We start from the raw sequence: 14653 nt of genomic DNA on the forward strand, positions 1-14653 counted from the left end.
CTTCTCACCAGTGCAGACGCAGGGGTTGACCTAAAATGAACTGGGCGAGGTTTAACGTTAACCAGCAGCCACGCCGACATCATCACTCATGGAAATCATGAGCAGTAGGCTAATACGCTGCTACTGTAGTTAGCTCGTTAGCTGTATTTGGTTGGTGGTCCTCAGTGCGTTTTTTCGCTATGCGTTCTTGTTACGGGACATTAGATTTTTGTCGATTTTGAGGGATGATTTGGTTATCACAAATTAGCCTTCATATTGGTATGTTGTGTCATATGAGCCGTGAGAAGACAAGCTATCCGACAAAGTGCTTTAGTTTTATTTTCACTCACAGTGCCCAAAACTAAATATATTTCACATAACAGAAGGTTCATTTGAGCATCAAAGTCCACATGGAGCTAAAGTTGCCGACTGGCAAGTCTTCCATATAACCGGCCATAGGGAGGGAGACGCTGGCTTAAATATAGAGGTCTAAGCCGTAAACAGAGACTTATCTACCGGTAGCCAGTGGGTCAACTCGTCTGGTCTCAGGTTCTGGCCAGCATCACGTCTTCTCATGCAAAATCACTGAAGAGCGCACCAAGGCAATTTGCGCTGTCATCAGTGGATAGCACAGACGATAATGACCTTGAACCCATTCGTGTCAATGAGATTCTTTGAGTCTTCTTGCTCTCCGAAGCCCGCAAAGTTAGATTCGGGATATACCGTGGGCCTAGTTGTAAAGATTAGAATGGCAACACGTATTTTGGACTAATGACTCAATGAGTTCTGTTAAACTAAGTTACCAGGTAAACGCATCCTCAAATGACAGTCACGTTCATCCTCTTAATCTTGTCCGCTGGCCTTATGCCAGTCCGATTGTCTGAGGTCGAACGTGTCATAGGCCTACAGGACAGGAGATCTAGCTGGGTCATGAGCTGGGTACACTACTAAATCTTAATACCACATTACTTTTGAACGTTAGGTATACGTAGTTTCTTGAATCCTGGTGTATCATCACATGCAAAGTAGAAAACCTATATTCTATTTCCTTTTTCCCCATATCGTTTTTTATCTAGTGTGGATTTGGACTTTGGAATTAAAACAAATTGAAATGTACATCACTCATTATTGTCAAAGAACATTTTGATTAAGTACTACTGCAACACTGACCTCTACAGGTGCAATGCTCAATAACACCAGGAATGTGAATAAATCACATGTAGTTTTGTCCATGATTTTAAATAGATTTGTCACTTATTTTCTTCATTTTCTCATTCTCCCCAATGATATGGTGCATTTTCCAATGAGGGTTAAACAAGTGAACAATATTTCACAAAGCGTGAAATGTTGGAGGCCTGTGTAGCTATGGTAGCCTGAGTGTCTTTTTTCTCTTCCTTTTTTAAGCTTTCAGAGGATGTTCTCCAAAGAATGAGGGGTGCTAATGAATTTGCCAAATCTCAGACCAAAACCACTCTTGGCAACAAAGAGAACACAGGTAGGACAATGTAACTGTTAGAGTCTTGGGGCTGTAGTCTTGGCTTTGTTCATTCCTGTGATGTTGTTATTGTGAAATCCAGGGTGGAACACACTCCGCCAAAAGTGTTTTGTGCTAAGCAGTTACCAGTAAGTAAAGCCTTTCTCTGATGCCATTTGCACAAAAGTGTAACATTGCTCATTTTCCATAGCAGAGCCACATCTTCAGTCATCCTCTCAACAACAGTCACAGTCACAGCCACAGCAGCCACAACAGCCACAGGCACAGCCACAACCACAACCACAGCCCCAGGCAGCCAGTGGGTCCACAGCGGCAGAGATGAGCGAGGAGCTGAAGAGGAGGTAACTGTAGGCAGGAGGGAGAATGGGCTGTGAGCTAGGTCGGTGTCTGCAGTCTGGGCTTTTCCAGTGACAGAAATGGTCAGACGGTCTACGGTACTTTTTGATACTATTTGATTGCCTCAGCAGTCCACATAAAATTGACAAAACTGACAAAAGTGTAGATGCACAGCCATGGCCTTTTGAATCTCTTTTGGCTTTTCACTACTGGAAGTACCAGTACATTACATGCAGAAGTATTAAAGAAACATGCTCAACAATGCAACAAATTTCCACTTTTTGAGCTATGTTTTTATGGGCAACTCATTTTGTTGTCATCTTCAAAATAATTTTGATGGCAGGTTGAATAGTCTTTTATGGCGATTAAACATTATCATGCTGGTGGTCCTCGGTGCAGGTGTGTGGTTAGTGATGGCAGAAGCACAGCATGACAAAAACATCAGCAACACATTAGAGTAAACACTGGTTGTGGTCCTTGATGTGTGGAAAAAACACAGTGAATCTGCACTGTACAGGTCTTTTGCATGATTGTTGAGCTGGGCTGGTACATCACTCTGAGTTTGTCCAGTGTGTGCTGACCGTACGTAGTAGTGGATAGTTGGGGCAGCCGTGGCCTACTGGTTAGGGCTTCGGGCTTGTAACCTGAGGGTTGCCGGTTCGAAACCTCCGACCAGTCCATGGCTGAAATGCCCTTGAGCAAGGCACCTAACCCCTCACTGCTCCCTGAGCGCCGCTGGTTGGGCAGGCAGCTCACTGCTCTGGGTTGTGTGATTCACCTCACTGTGTGTTCACTGTGTGCTGTGTGTTCACTAATTCGGTTAAATTGGGTTAAATGCAGAGAACTGAATTTCCCTCACGGGATCAAAAAAGTATATATTCTATTCTATTCTATTCTATTCTGATAGTAGAGAGGTACTGTATGCGGGCTCTGATTATGTGCATGCGTTGGTCAGGTACGAGCGTCAGCAGAGCATCATCCAGGAGGAGCTGGCCCGTATCGCCCGCCGAGAGAGGGAGGCCAGCCGCCAGGACCTGAGCCGAGCCATGCAGCGCGAGAGAGCACAGACCAGACAGGAGGCGGACAAAGCCCAGTCGCTGGTGAGTCTCTCTTTCTCTTTCTCTCTCTCTCTCTCTTTCTCTCTAGCTGTTTTCAGACAGGTTTTCCACACATCCTGCGATAATTGCTTGCCGCAAATTTCTGACGGTAGCGGACATTCAGACACGAAGCTTATATGCAGAATGTGTACGGCCACCTGTTGTTCACATCTAATTTAGAATTTCCGTCAATTGGGCTTTGGTTCGCTGGGCAGATAATGACGGCTAATAAATGCGGCCGTGCTGTCAGGTGTGCATGCCTGACAGCGGAAGAGTGTGGTATGGACGAGGCTATATAGCCTTGCTGCATTACCAGCAGTGTGTTAGAGAGATGCAAAAGTGTTCAGTGGCATTAGGGCGCTTTAAATACATTTAATACTTCCTTCGATCATCGCTGATAAGCCCTGAATTTTTCCGTGACTGGATTCACATAGCAGCTGTGGCGGCAACATTACTGCAAAATGACTAGGTCAGCAGCAGGAAAAGTTCCGGACATGTGAATTCAGACAGCACAGCAAAATAAACCTACCGTAAAAAGTCTGTGAATATTGCGGAATTACACGTCTGTCTGAAAACGGTCTCTCTCTCTCTCGCTCTCTCTCTCTCTCTCTCTCACACACACACACTCACACACACACACACACACACACACATACACACACACACACACACTGAAATCATTTCATAACTCTCACTGGCGCTTCAGTCAAGGTGACTCCTTCTGCCACCACCTCAAGGTTGGCTTCAGCCGGAACGGCATCCTCGTTTCTGTTGCGACTACGCTTCTCTTCTCTTGCTCGGATTTCCATCTCTCACTGGCACTAATCATAGATATGGCCGACCGTTGTTATTCCAGCAGTCACCGTGTAGCTTCGCTTCCTCAGAAGAAATTGCTGAGGCTGTTCACAGAGAGATTCTGAATGAACAGGTGTCCTTCTCCTCTTGTCCTGTTCTTTTATCTGACTACACTTCTCAGTCTTTCATACAGTTTGAAACCTACAGTGTTGCTATTGCCACAAGTGACTTATTTTTTTACTTGACTTGGCTGTATTAAGGTGTACATTTTAGAAAGGCTGCGTGGTTTGCTTTGCTGGACTTGTCCAAAGTGAACATGAGCTCGTGATGTTATCTCTCTGCACTGCATTTTGTCACGTTGAGCTCCAGGTTGTTGTCGGAGCAACAAGGTCAGTCCCAACAAATCACTACACAGCAGGCATGTAGGCCTGCAGTCTTGAATGGTATTTATTTTTTGGCATGCCACTTCAGAGCACTAGGGGGAGACAAAGAACTTCTGTGCGTGTTAATGTCATCCTCCCAACATGTAGTGTTCATGTAGAGTCTTGATGAGTTGTTCTATGTATTCGGCATGGCTATATGCTGTCTGTCATGCACAAGATTCATTCATTATAGCCCATGTCCATGGCTGCCACAGGAGATTTTATGACAAACATACATGCATCCTGTTTCATATGCAGCAGACACAGTGGAACTTAATAAGTTTTAAAAATTAATAAACGCCTGCCTTATCTTTTTTAATTAAATAGTTTTAACGGGTGCCTTAAAATCAGGCCTTTAAAGCAGACAAGGTCATTGTCAAGTGAAGCCCTCAAGATGGAAATTGCATTCTAACTGTTCTGATGGACACAAAATTGCTTCTTTGAACCACCATCCTCTCCCCCTGCCCCTCTTCGCCCCTCAGGGACCCCCTTATCTTCTCTGTAGGAGTGGCCAGCTGCACCCACATAGCACCCAGGGGTATTACCAAACATGCACACACACACACACACACACGCATGCATACACATGCACATGTGTGCGCAACACATACGTACACACACAATTATGTGTCCAGACTTGGGAGTCGGTGGTCTTATCTGTCTGAAGACATATGTTTGTGTAATAGAAATTTCCAGAGAGAATGCGATGAATTGCAATGCTCAGGTGGTAATTACCGTGTCCGTGCACTCTGTCTCTGCCGTCCCTCTTCCCTCTCCTCTCTCGTCATTAGCTCCTGCTGCCTTAGCGCTCGAGTCTGCAGCCTTGTCGCTCTCTCTGCCTCGGTATCTCAGTTCATGAGTGGGCACACTCATAAAAGTCAAATACCAAACCACAGGTAGGAGTTTAATCAAGGACAAGAGCATATAGGCCGCGAGCTAGATAGGCCTACCGTGCACCCCCCCCACCTCCCAACGAAACCATACTTTTTTGAAAGGTCTGGGTGTGTAGAATATGAATTTGAATGTTAACATTGAACATTTTGGGATGCACTACCTGTTTTAGCCCTGAGAATAGGGAAACCCTAAAAACCGATTATAAGCGATTCTAACACATCAAGATGGTCCTAGTCAATCAGAACAGCTTTTAAGTGACCTATTACACACTCAAACTTCACATATGAAGACTTAGGTCAAATATCTACCAAGCTGCTTATTGGTAGGTGTCTTAAATTAACAGGTAAAGCCTTATACTGCTATAATGAGTCCATTTCATGTATAGGCTACAAAGTAGATACACCTGTACCATACACCCCCCAACCCCCCTTTCTAACAAAACCATGTTTTTTTAAAAAAGGTTTGGATGTGTAAAATATGAAACTAAATGTTAACATTGAACATTTTGGGTTTTAATACCTGTTTAGCCCTGTGAATACACTAATCCAGCGAAACACGGAAGTAACACAAAACCGCCATTACTGCGTGCCTGGCTGCTAAGAAATTAGCCCGTTGGTTCCATAGGCGGCTGTTGCAGAGGTTAGCTGTTATTAATACACGTCTTAATACTTTATGGTGTTAATAAATTACCTTCACTGGTAAGTTTTGGTACAGTCTGACATCATTGATCCAATGTTCCCTTTCACCTGACATTTTCATTCATGAGCGGGACCCCTTGTTAGACATTCTCTGACATGATGCTTTCATTGAAAAGCACAGGCAAGTGTCACTCGTCATACTCGCAGGCACGCAGGAATGGCGATATTCAAGATGGCAGCGCCCATAAAGTTCGCGCTGGATTAGTGTATAGGGAAACCCTAAAAAACGATTTTAAGGACTTCCGGTTTGGCCATGAGAGGATAGGCAGCAAGAAAGCCATGCTCCCATCGTAACTTTTTTTATAACTTATAGTAACGCCAAAATAAGGTCAATTTCAGTGTAAATACTTGTCGCCTGTTGTATAACGTCTTTTTGCATCGAAATATATGCACAATATCGACTGACTACATGAGTAAACGAAGAACAACCACAACTAGTGCTACGCCTAAGACCACTGCTGGGAAACTCGCCGCCATGGCTAGCAAGGCTCGTGAAGAAAGTTCAGAAGCTGTTTCCATGTCTCAACTTGTTGCGGAGCTTAGCAAACAACGAACATCGCTGATAGATGACATATCGGCTTTAATCAGAGACTCCATGGTCCCTCTTCAGGCATCTGTGAGTGCATTGACAGAGACTGTTACGAGCTTCCAGACTCGGCTAAACACCACTGAAGCTCTAGCAGGGGATAACTTTGCTGCCCTCAATACTGCGGAGAAGAAGATACAACATCTTAGAACAAAATGCGACCCTGCTTGACCGCTTGGAAGATTTAGAAAACCGATCGCGTCGGGCTAATTTGAGAATATTAAACGTTCCAGAGGACAGCGAAAAAGGGGAGTCGACAGTGAAATTCATATCTAACATGTTAATGGAAGTCATGCCGGGTGTCTTTGATAAACCACCTGAACTGGAACGAGCACACCGCGCCCTTGCCCGAAAGCCTGCAGAAGGACAGCCACCCCGGCCTTTCATCATTTGCTTTCACAAGTTTCAGGAGAAAGAGAAAGCTTTACAGTGGGCCCGGACGCACGATGTGCAGTTTAGTGGAACCAAACTTCGGATCTACCCCGATTTGACAGCAACTCTGGCGAAAAGACGGGCAGAATTCAAGGATGTCAAACAGCTGCTGTATCGGAAAAAAGTGCGTTTCAGTTTACTACATCCAGCACGACTTCGAGTGGAATTCGACAGGCACACGTTCATCTTTACGTCTCCAATAGAGGCCCAGCAGTTCTACGATGACCGGATTGCTAAGTACCAACCTACTCTGGAGAGACAAGGAGACCAGAATGATGAGGACTAAACTGAACGCTGTGGTTTAATGAAAGCAACAAGGTGGACTGGGTAATTCGTAACTTGCATGGGCAGGCTAAGGTATGTAGGCTGTTTTATCAGCCAGTTTATGTAGACATGCTAGCTAAACTAATCTAGCCCAGGACTATTTTTGCCTTATTGCCATAGTAGTTAAATTCAGAGTGAATTAACCTAGTTGATGCAAAGTGGACTGATAAGGCTATGCCTTACTGCATTGGCAGATGCCTATGGGCGTGAACTTAATTTGATGGAGAGCGACCTGGGGGTATATTAATGTTAGGAAGGTCTATTGGAAGTTTAAGCATAGTGGGGCTGCGGTTCATCCATGTTCTGAGGGTGAACCTAGTGTTCTTTATTTGTTCTGTAATAGGGATAATGGGAAAATGCCATGTGTTTTATTGTTATTATTATTTTTATATTTATGTATCTCTTTGCACTAAATTTTTCAGGACTAGTTTACACATTGATATTGCAAACTTTGCTGTCTGCATCACACATACAACCAATAGTATAGCCTATAATGGCAAGTAAAACAGTTTCAGATGGGTCTGCAGTACTTTTCGTTAGCTGGAATGTTAGAGGTATGAACGGGCCTGTAAAGAGAGCTAGAATATTTACTCATCTGAAAAGACTGAATACTGAGATTGCATTTCTACAAGAAACTCACCTGCGTTCTCAAGACCATAGCATGTTAAGGAAAACTTGGGTAGGACAGGTGTTCCATTCTAACTTTAGCAGCAGGGCAAGGGGAGCTGCCATATTAATCCACAAGAAAATTTTGTTTTCTGCTTCAGAAATCATTTCTGACAGCCAGGGGCGCTACATTATAGTAGTAGGTCATCTTTTCCACACCCCTGTGGTATTAGTTAGTGTGTATGCCCCTAACTGGGATGACCCAGACTTTTTCAAAAATATATTGACACTAATACCTAACTTGAACACACATCGTTTAGTGTTTGGTGGGGATATGAACTGTGTATTAGATACCACCCTGGACCGTTCAAATCCCAAAATTGCGCCAACATCAAGGATGTCCAGAGAATTATCCAATATGATGTCTAACTTGGGATGTGCTGACCCATGGAGATTTTTCAATCCTAGTAAAAAAGAATTTTCTTGCTTTTCACATGTGCACCAGTCCTATTCTCGAATAGACTATTTTTTCATAGATAAAAGCCTTCTCTCTGCTGTAAAAAAGATAGACTATTCTGCTATTGTTGAATCGGATCATGCACCTCTCATTCTTGAAATTAACTTTGCACTCAATTATTCTATTAAGCCAACTTGGAAATTGAATACATTATTACTTTCTGATGAAAACTTTTGTAAATATATATCAAAAGTAATAGATAACTTTCTATTAACCAACCAGACAGATTCAATATCCCCAGCATTATTGTGGGAAACCTTAAAGGCTGTTCTCAGAGGACACATCATATCATTTATGGCGTCAAGAAATAAACTGCGAAAACAAACACAAGAAACACTAATTAACAATATTTTGAAAATTGATCAGCAGTACTCTGTGACACCAACTCCAGAATTGTACAAAGAGAGGTTAAACTTGAAAACGCAATACGAGCTTTTATCTACAGAGAAGACAGAGCAAAACTTGCTACGGTCACGTGCGTTCTTTTATGAACATGGGGAGAAGGCAGGGCGCCTCCTGGCTCACCAGTTAAAGTGTAAGCTTGCATCCAAGCTTATTCCAACAATTAGAAATACTCAACAGGAGCTGACAATAAACCCACAAGAAATTAACGACACATTTAGAGATTATTATTTAAAACTATACTCGTCAGAATTCCCCCAAGATATTTCTCATATGACAGAGTTTTTAGAAAGTCTTGACATCCCGTCAGTGCCACAAAATGATAAGGAAATTTTGGAAAAACCTCTTGAAGCACAGGAAATAGAAAGCGCAATAAAGGGTATGCAAAGTGGGAAAACTCCTGGGCCTGACGGCTTTCCAGTAGAGTTTTATAAAAAATTTGTCTCACAACTAACACCTCTACTGCTGAATATGTTTAATTATTCTCTTGAACAGTCATGCCTGCCACAGAGCCTCACAGAAGCTCTTATAACAGTGTTGTTGAAGCCAGGCAAAGACGCATCGGACTGCGGCTCTTATAGGCCCATATCTTTATTGAACGTGGATGTCAAGATACTTTCAAAACTTTTAGCTGCCAGGATAAACAGTGTTATATCTGATATCAGTGGACCAGACAGGCTTTATTAGAGGCCGTCACTCTTTTGTTAATATTCGCAAGCTCTTACATGTTGTGCACTCTTCTGCATCTGGGGACACTCCAGAGGTGGTGCTGTCCCTAGATGCAGAGAAGGCGTTTGATAGAGTGGAATGGGGATATTTGTTTTCTGTATTAGATAGGTTTGGATTTGGTCCAAAATTCATTTCATGGATTCAATTATTGTACTCCTCTCCAAAAGCTGCAGTAATTACAAATACAGTGCGGTCTAAATATTTCCCCTTATGTAGAGGAACACGCCAAGGCTGCCCTCTCAGCCCATTATTGTTCATTATAGCAATAGAACCCCTGGCAATAATGCTAAGAACTACACAATCCATACAGGGGATAAATAGAATGGGGGTGGAATTTAAAATCTCTCTGTATGCAGATGATCTTTTAATTTATTTAACTGACCCTATTACATGCACACCAATAATTTTGAACGTTTTAAATGACTTCAGTGGCTTCTCTGGATATAAAATAAATTACTCAAAAAGCATATGCTTCCCTATAAATGACAAGGCATCAAAGATCCAGAAGACAGACCTGCCCTTTTGTTTGTCCAAAACAGGATTTAAGTATCTAGGCATAAACGTGACCCCTTCCTTTTCTAAGTTATTTGAGGCTAACTTCTCTCCCATATTTGAGAAACTGAAGCTGGACCTCCAACGCTGGAACACTTTATATCTAACATTGGCAGGGAGAGTTAATTGTATAAAAATGAATGTGCTGCCTAGACTCTTGTATCTTTTTCAGAATTTACCCATTTTTCTCCCCAAGTCATTTTTTCGCTCAATAAATTGGCGGCTTTCTCACTTTTTATGGGGGGGCAAAACTTCTAGACTGCGTAGGACATTCCTGGAAAGACCAAGGCAGGAGGGTGGGCTAGCACTCCCAAACCTTTTAAGTTACTACTGGGCAGCAAATCTGCAAAAAATTGTCTATTGGTTCCAGACCCCTGGAACTGACTGGTGTAATGCCGAAGGAAAGAGTTGTAAACACTCATCACTTGCTGCTCTAGTTACCTCAAAACTCCCATTCTCTCCTACTTCCTTTTCCTCTAGTCCAGTAGTGACTTCTACTTTGAGGATATGGACACAGTTTAGGCAGACAGTTAACCTGCCTGGGTTGTCCATACATAGCCCAATCTGTGATAATCATATGTTTCCCCCTGCAAAATTGGATGATTCCTTTAGACAGTGGCAGCAACATGGCCTTATAACTTGCAAAGACTTTTTTATGAATAAAGTTTTTCCTAATTTCTGATCACTGATTTTGCAAATACGTTCTCCATCTCTAAAGCTAACTTCTTCCGATACCTTCAAATTCGTCATTTTATTCGATCTCTAATCCCATCATTCCCGCAAATACCCGAAAGGTCAGTCATGGATGATATACTTCATACTCCCCTGGCCTTTAGGGGCCAAATTTCCATTATATACAAATATATCATGTCATCCCAAGAAACAACAATGAATACCATTAAAGCTAAATGGGTAGAAGAATTTGGCACTGATATATCTGACGCTGTCTGGGATAGGGCACAGAGTTGGGTGAATGGAACTTCTTCTTGTGCACGATTGAACTTGATCCAGTTTAAAGTGCTTCATCGTATGCACTATAGTAAGGTGAAATTGGCCAAAATATACACTAATGTGGATGATATTTGTGATCGCTGTAGGATGGCCCGGGGAGATTTAACTCACATGTTTTGGGCATGTCCCAAGTTGGGACAGTTTTGGACATCAATATTTGAGATATTAAATGATGCCTTTGGCTTACGCTTGCAATCCAACCCTGTAACAGCTATATTTGGGGCACTGGGAGAGGATGTGGTAATGCCCAGCCGTAGAGAGAGTGTCATAGCTTTTGCAACCCTTATAGCCCGAAGGAGGATACTCATAGAATGGAAATCAACAGTCCCTCCTAAGGCATCAGTATGGCTTTCAGATGTTATGATGTTCTTAAAGCTGGAAAAGATTAAATACTGTCTAAGGGGATCCTCTAGAAAATTCTACAAAACCTGGGACCCTCTGCTGACTTATTTCGATAGGCTTACTGTACTCCCTTCTGACTGACAGACAGCACAAGTTGAGTAGCAAAGTCATGCAATTAGAATCCTGAACATTATTGTTTGTCCAAAGTAGACATTGGTTATTATCTTGTTATTATTTTTATTATTATGATTATTTTATTTATTTATTTTATTATTATTTATATTATTATTTATTTTGTTATTTTTGATTGTTAATGGTATTATTACTACATGTACATTACAATTCTATTCCATTATGTGGGTAATGTGTATATGTATATGTGTACGTGTATGTATATTTGTTTAACATTGGCATGAATGTTTGTATGGGTGGGATGGGGGGAAAAAGTAGAGGGAATTCAGAATTGTACTATTCTTTATTCAATGTTAAGACTCCTTTTAAAACAATAAAAATACTTGACAAAAAAAAAAAAAAAAAAAACGATTTTAAGCGATTTTAACACAGAGATTATCCTAGTCAATCAGAACAGCTTTTAGATTACCTATTACACACTCAAACTTCACATAATGAAGACTTAAGTCAAATATATACCATGCTGCATATTGGTAGGTGTCTAAAATGAACATAGCTAAGGCCTTATATTGATATAGGGAGCTAATTTCATGTATAGGCCACAACCTATACGCCTAACATACACCCCCAACCCCCTCTCCTAATAAAATCCTGCTTTTTAGAAAAGCTTCAGTCTGTAGAAGATGAATCTGAATGTTAACATTGAACATTTTGGGTTGCACTATTTGTTTTCACCCTCTGAATAGGGGGGAAAAACTATTTTAAGCGATTTTAACAGAGGTTGTAGTCAATCGGAACAGCTTTTAGATGATCCATTAAACACTCAGATTTCAGATATGATGACTTAGGTGAAAGAACACCCTATACTGGTTCTTGGTAAGTGACTACATTTGATATAGTTAAGGCCTTGGGCCCAATTTTCATGATGCAAAATCTGGCAGAAAGCGTGTAATAATAACAACGCAAAGCTTATTCCGGTAGAGTTTTTCGCCATGCGCTTTTCTTTTATAGAGCAATGTGCCAAGGGGTGTGGGAATTCATTATTGCTATATGTTATTTTAAGAGTGCATTATCAACAGTGATATGGGCGCTGTTTGTTAAGTTGCGCTGCTTGCTTTTAAAGGGAATGACCGATGACACTCGCATTAGTTTAAAGGATGTTTTGCCCGAAACACACCCATTACTGATGAAGAAACATAGGAATGCCTTGTTGCAGAGGTGGGACAAAGTCATTGTTTGGCAAGTCACAAGTCAGTCTCAATTCATTGCCCTCAAGTCCCGAGTCAAGTCCCGAGTCAAGACAGGCAAGTCCCGAGTCAAGTCCAAGTCAAAGGCCAACAAGTCTCAAGTCAAGTCCCAAGTCCTACGTTTTGAATTTCGAGTCCTTTCGAGTCTTTTTTAAAATTGAGTGAAACAGGTAGTGACCGTTTATTACATTACAAAAATATAGGCAAAACCGTTACATATTTTGTTAACAATTTATAGCATTTTAGGATCTGCATAATTACTTATAACTAAAAATATTCAGTAATTTGAATACTTCATATCGATTACACTTGTCTTTAATGATATTGCAGGGGTGGTGTGTAGGTCTAATTGAGTGCCTGTCACTTTAAGAAGTAGGCTTCATTCGGTTTTAGCAAAATAGTCACGCATAGCTCAAGGATATAGTTTTCATTAAATAAAATGAATGTTAAAAAAACTAACAAGGTAAAGGAAATATTTCTGGTGTCATAGAAAATATCTTGCAATGTTAACTTCTATGATTTAGGTAGGTTACCGTGGCATGGCATTGTGTTGTCCCGTTCTACCATTACATGACATGGAGTTTGATATGTATCCAATGAGTGACAACCAGTGCTCAAAACAAAACGTTAAGGTAGGCTAGGCTATTCTCCTCCTGGTAACCAGTGGAATGGATTTAATGTGATGAAGGCTCGGATGAAGCTGGGAGGACTTTAACAAGTTCTACACACCGTGATTCGTTACTTGTTGGTCTCCACGTAATTTTTGTAGGCAGACGAAATAATCGTTATCATTTTGCCAGCGCATTCACGTTCGTTGTCTGGCCCTGGACTAATAGCTTGTTCCGCGTGGTTGGCCGCTGTCGAATCAAAACAATCCAAGTGATTTGATTGGATCTTGTGCCGAATACAGGTCTTTGTTGCCAGGGGCCGGACCATTGGTCCGACATCCCATTAGTCCGACATCCCATTCGTCCGAAAATGAATCATTCAATAGAGATACCATTAGTCCGACATCTCATTACTCCGAAAAAAAGAGAACCATTGGTCCGACGTCCCATTAGTCCGACCATACACAGTAGCCTAGAGATGCATGGATGACTTGAAACTGAAAGATGCAAAATTCGCGGAAAAGAGGAGACATCTTTTTTTGCAGCATTGTGTGTCTAACAACAGGTGGAAATGTGCTAGCCTGTTGTAACAATCAACCGTTTACCTTCGGCTGTGTTAATTAAATGCAGAAGGGTTTTTTTGAATGACTAAATATGAATGGCAATAAACAGATCATTCTGAGAATGAGTAGGCTACAACGTAGACTACACATCTGAGTGCGTCTCTTGATTATAACAATGAAACAATGTCGCTTTCTTCGGTTTAACAGTAAAGGAAGACACACACCAAACAATAACCCATGTCGTGCACAGCGGCACTTTATATTCACACACAATTAAATGTCCCAAACAATCCCAAGCGTTGCAATTCCCCCTTTCATTCAGTCCCGAAAATAAACCTACAAGTCCAAACTAAACGAAAGATGTCCTGTATTTTGCCAGGACCGCGCACAAGAGTCAATAATCCAATCCAGGAAAACTAAAAGGGCCGCTGCCGACAAAACGTCCCGCAGCAATCAAAAAATATAATGGTCAGAAAAAAGGGAAAATGCGATTGCTGTCTCTCTGCTAGACCAAGCAATATGAAAACACAGAAAAGCAATCGATCTCACCAAATCTGGTGAATGCACCAGCAGTCCCCGAAGGCTTTTTCTCTTCGTGCGTCCTCTGTTTGGTAACGCAACGGTCCAAACTGCGCACAGCGTTTACCTAATGTGAAAGTACGTTTCCTCGGTATTGTTGTTAGTTTCAAACTCGAAGGAAAACATTTACAAACACTCGTTGCCGCAGCACTGAGTAGGCTAGGCCTACTGGCGCCACAGATTCAAAATCTCACACGCACTTGCTACCCTCTTCAGACCGCCCCCATCATAGCGCATTCGGGTAAGGTGTGCGGGTGCGCGTGCATATAAAAAAAATACATAGAAATAAGTAGGCTATATATAATGA

The 14653-nt window shown here is 41.8% G+C and overlaps 1 protein-coding gene across 3 annotated transcripts in view; it reads left to right on the top strand.

Annotated features, from left to right (window-relative positions):
• Window positions 1-14653, top strand: part of chchd6a (coiled-coil-helix-coiled-coil-helix domain containing 6a) — a 66955-nt gene that overhangs the window by 372 nt on the left and 51930 nt on the right. For 2 of the 3 annotated variants that reach the window (XM_062541103.1, XM_062541105.1), the window contains exons 2-4: window positions 1384-1474; window positions 1665-1815; window positions 2766-2910. In XM_062541103.1, coding sequence (XP_062397087.1) covers window positions 1384-1474; window positions 1665-1815; window positions 2766-2910 — 387 coding nt within the window. The remainder of the gene's footprint in view (window positions 1-1383; window positions 1475-1664; window positions 1816-2765; window positions 2911-14653) is intronic. The other variant, XM_062541104.1, reaches the window with a different exon arrangement.

The sequence above is a fragment of the Sardina pilchardus genome, chromosome 7, assembly GCF_963854185.1.
Source record: "Sardina pilchardus chromosome 7, fSarPil1.1, whole genome shotgun sequence".
NCBI lineage: Eukaryota > Metazoa > Chordata > Actinopteri > Clupeiformes > Clupeidae > Sardina > Sardina pilchardus.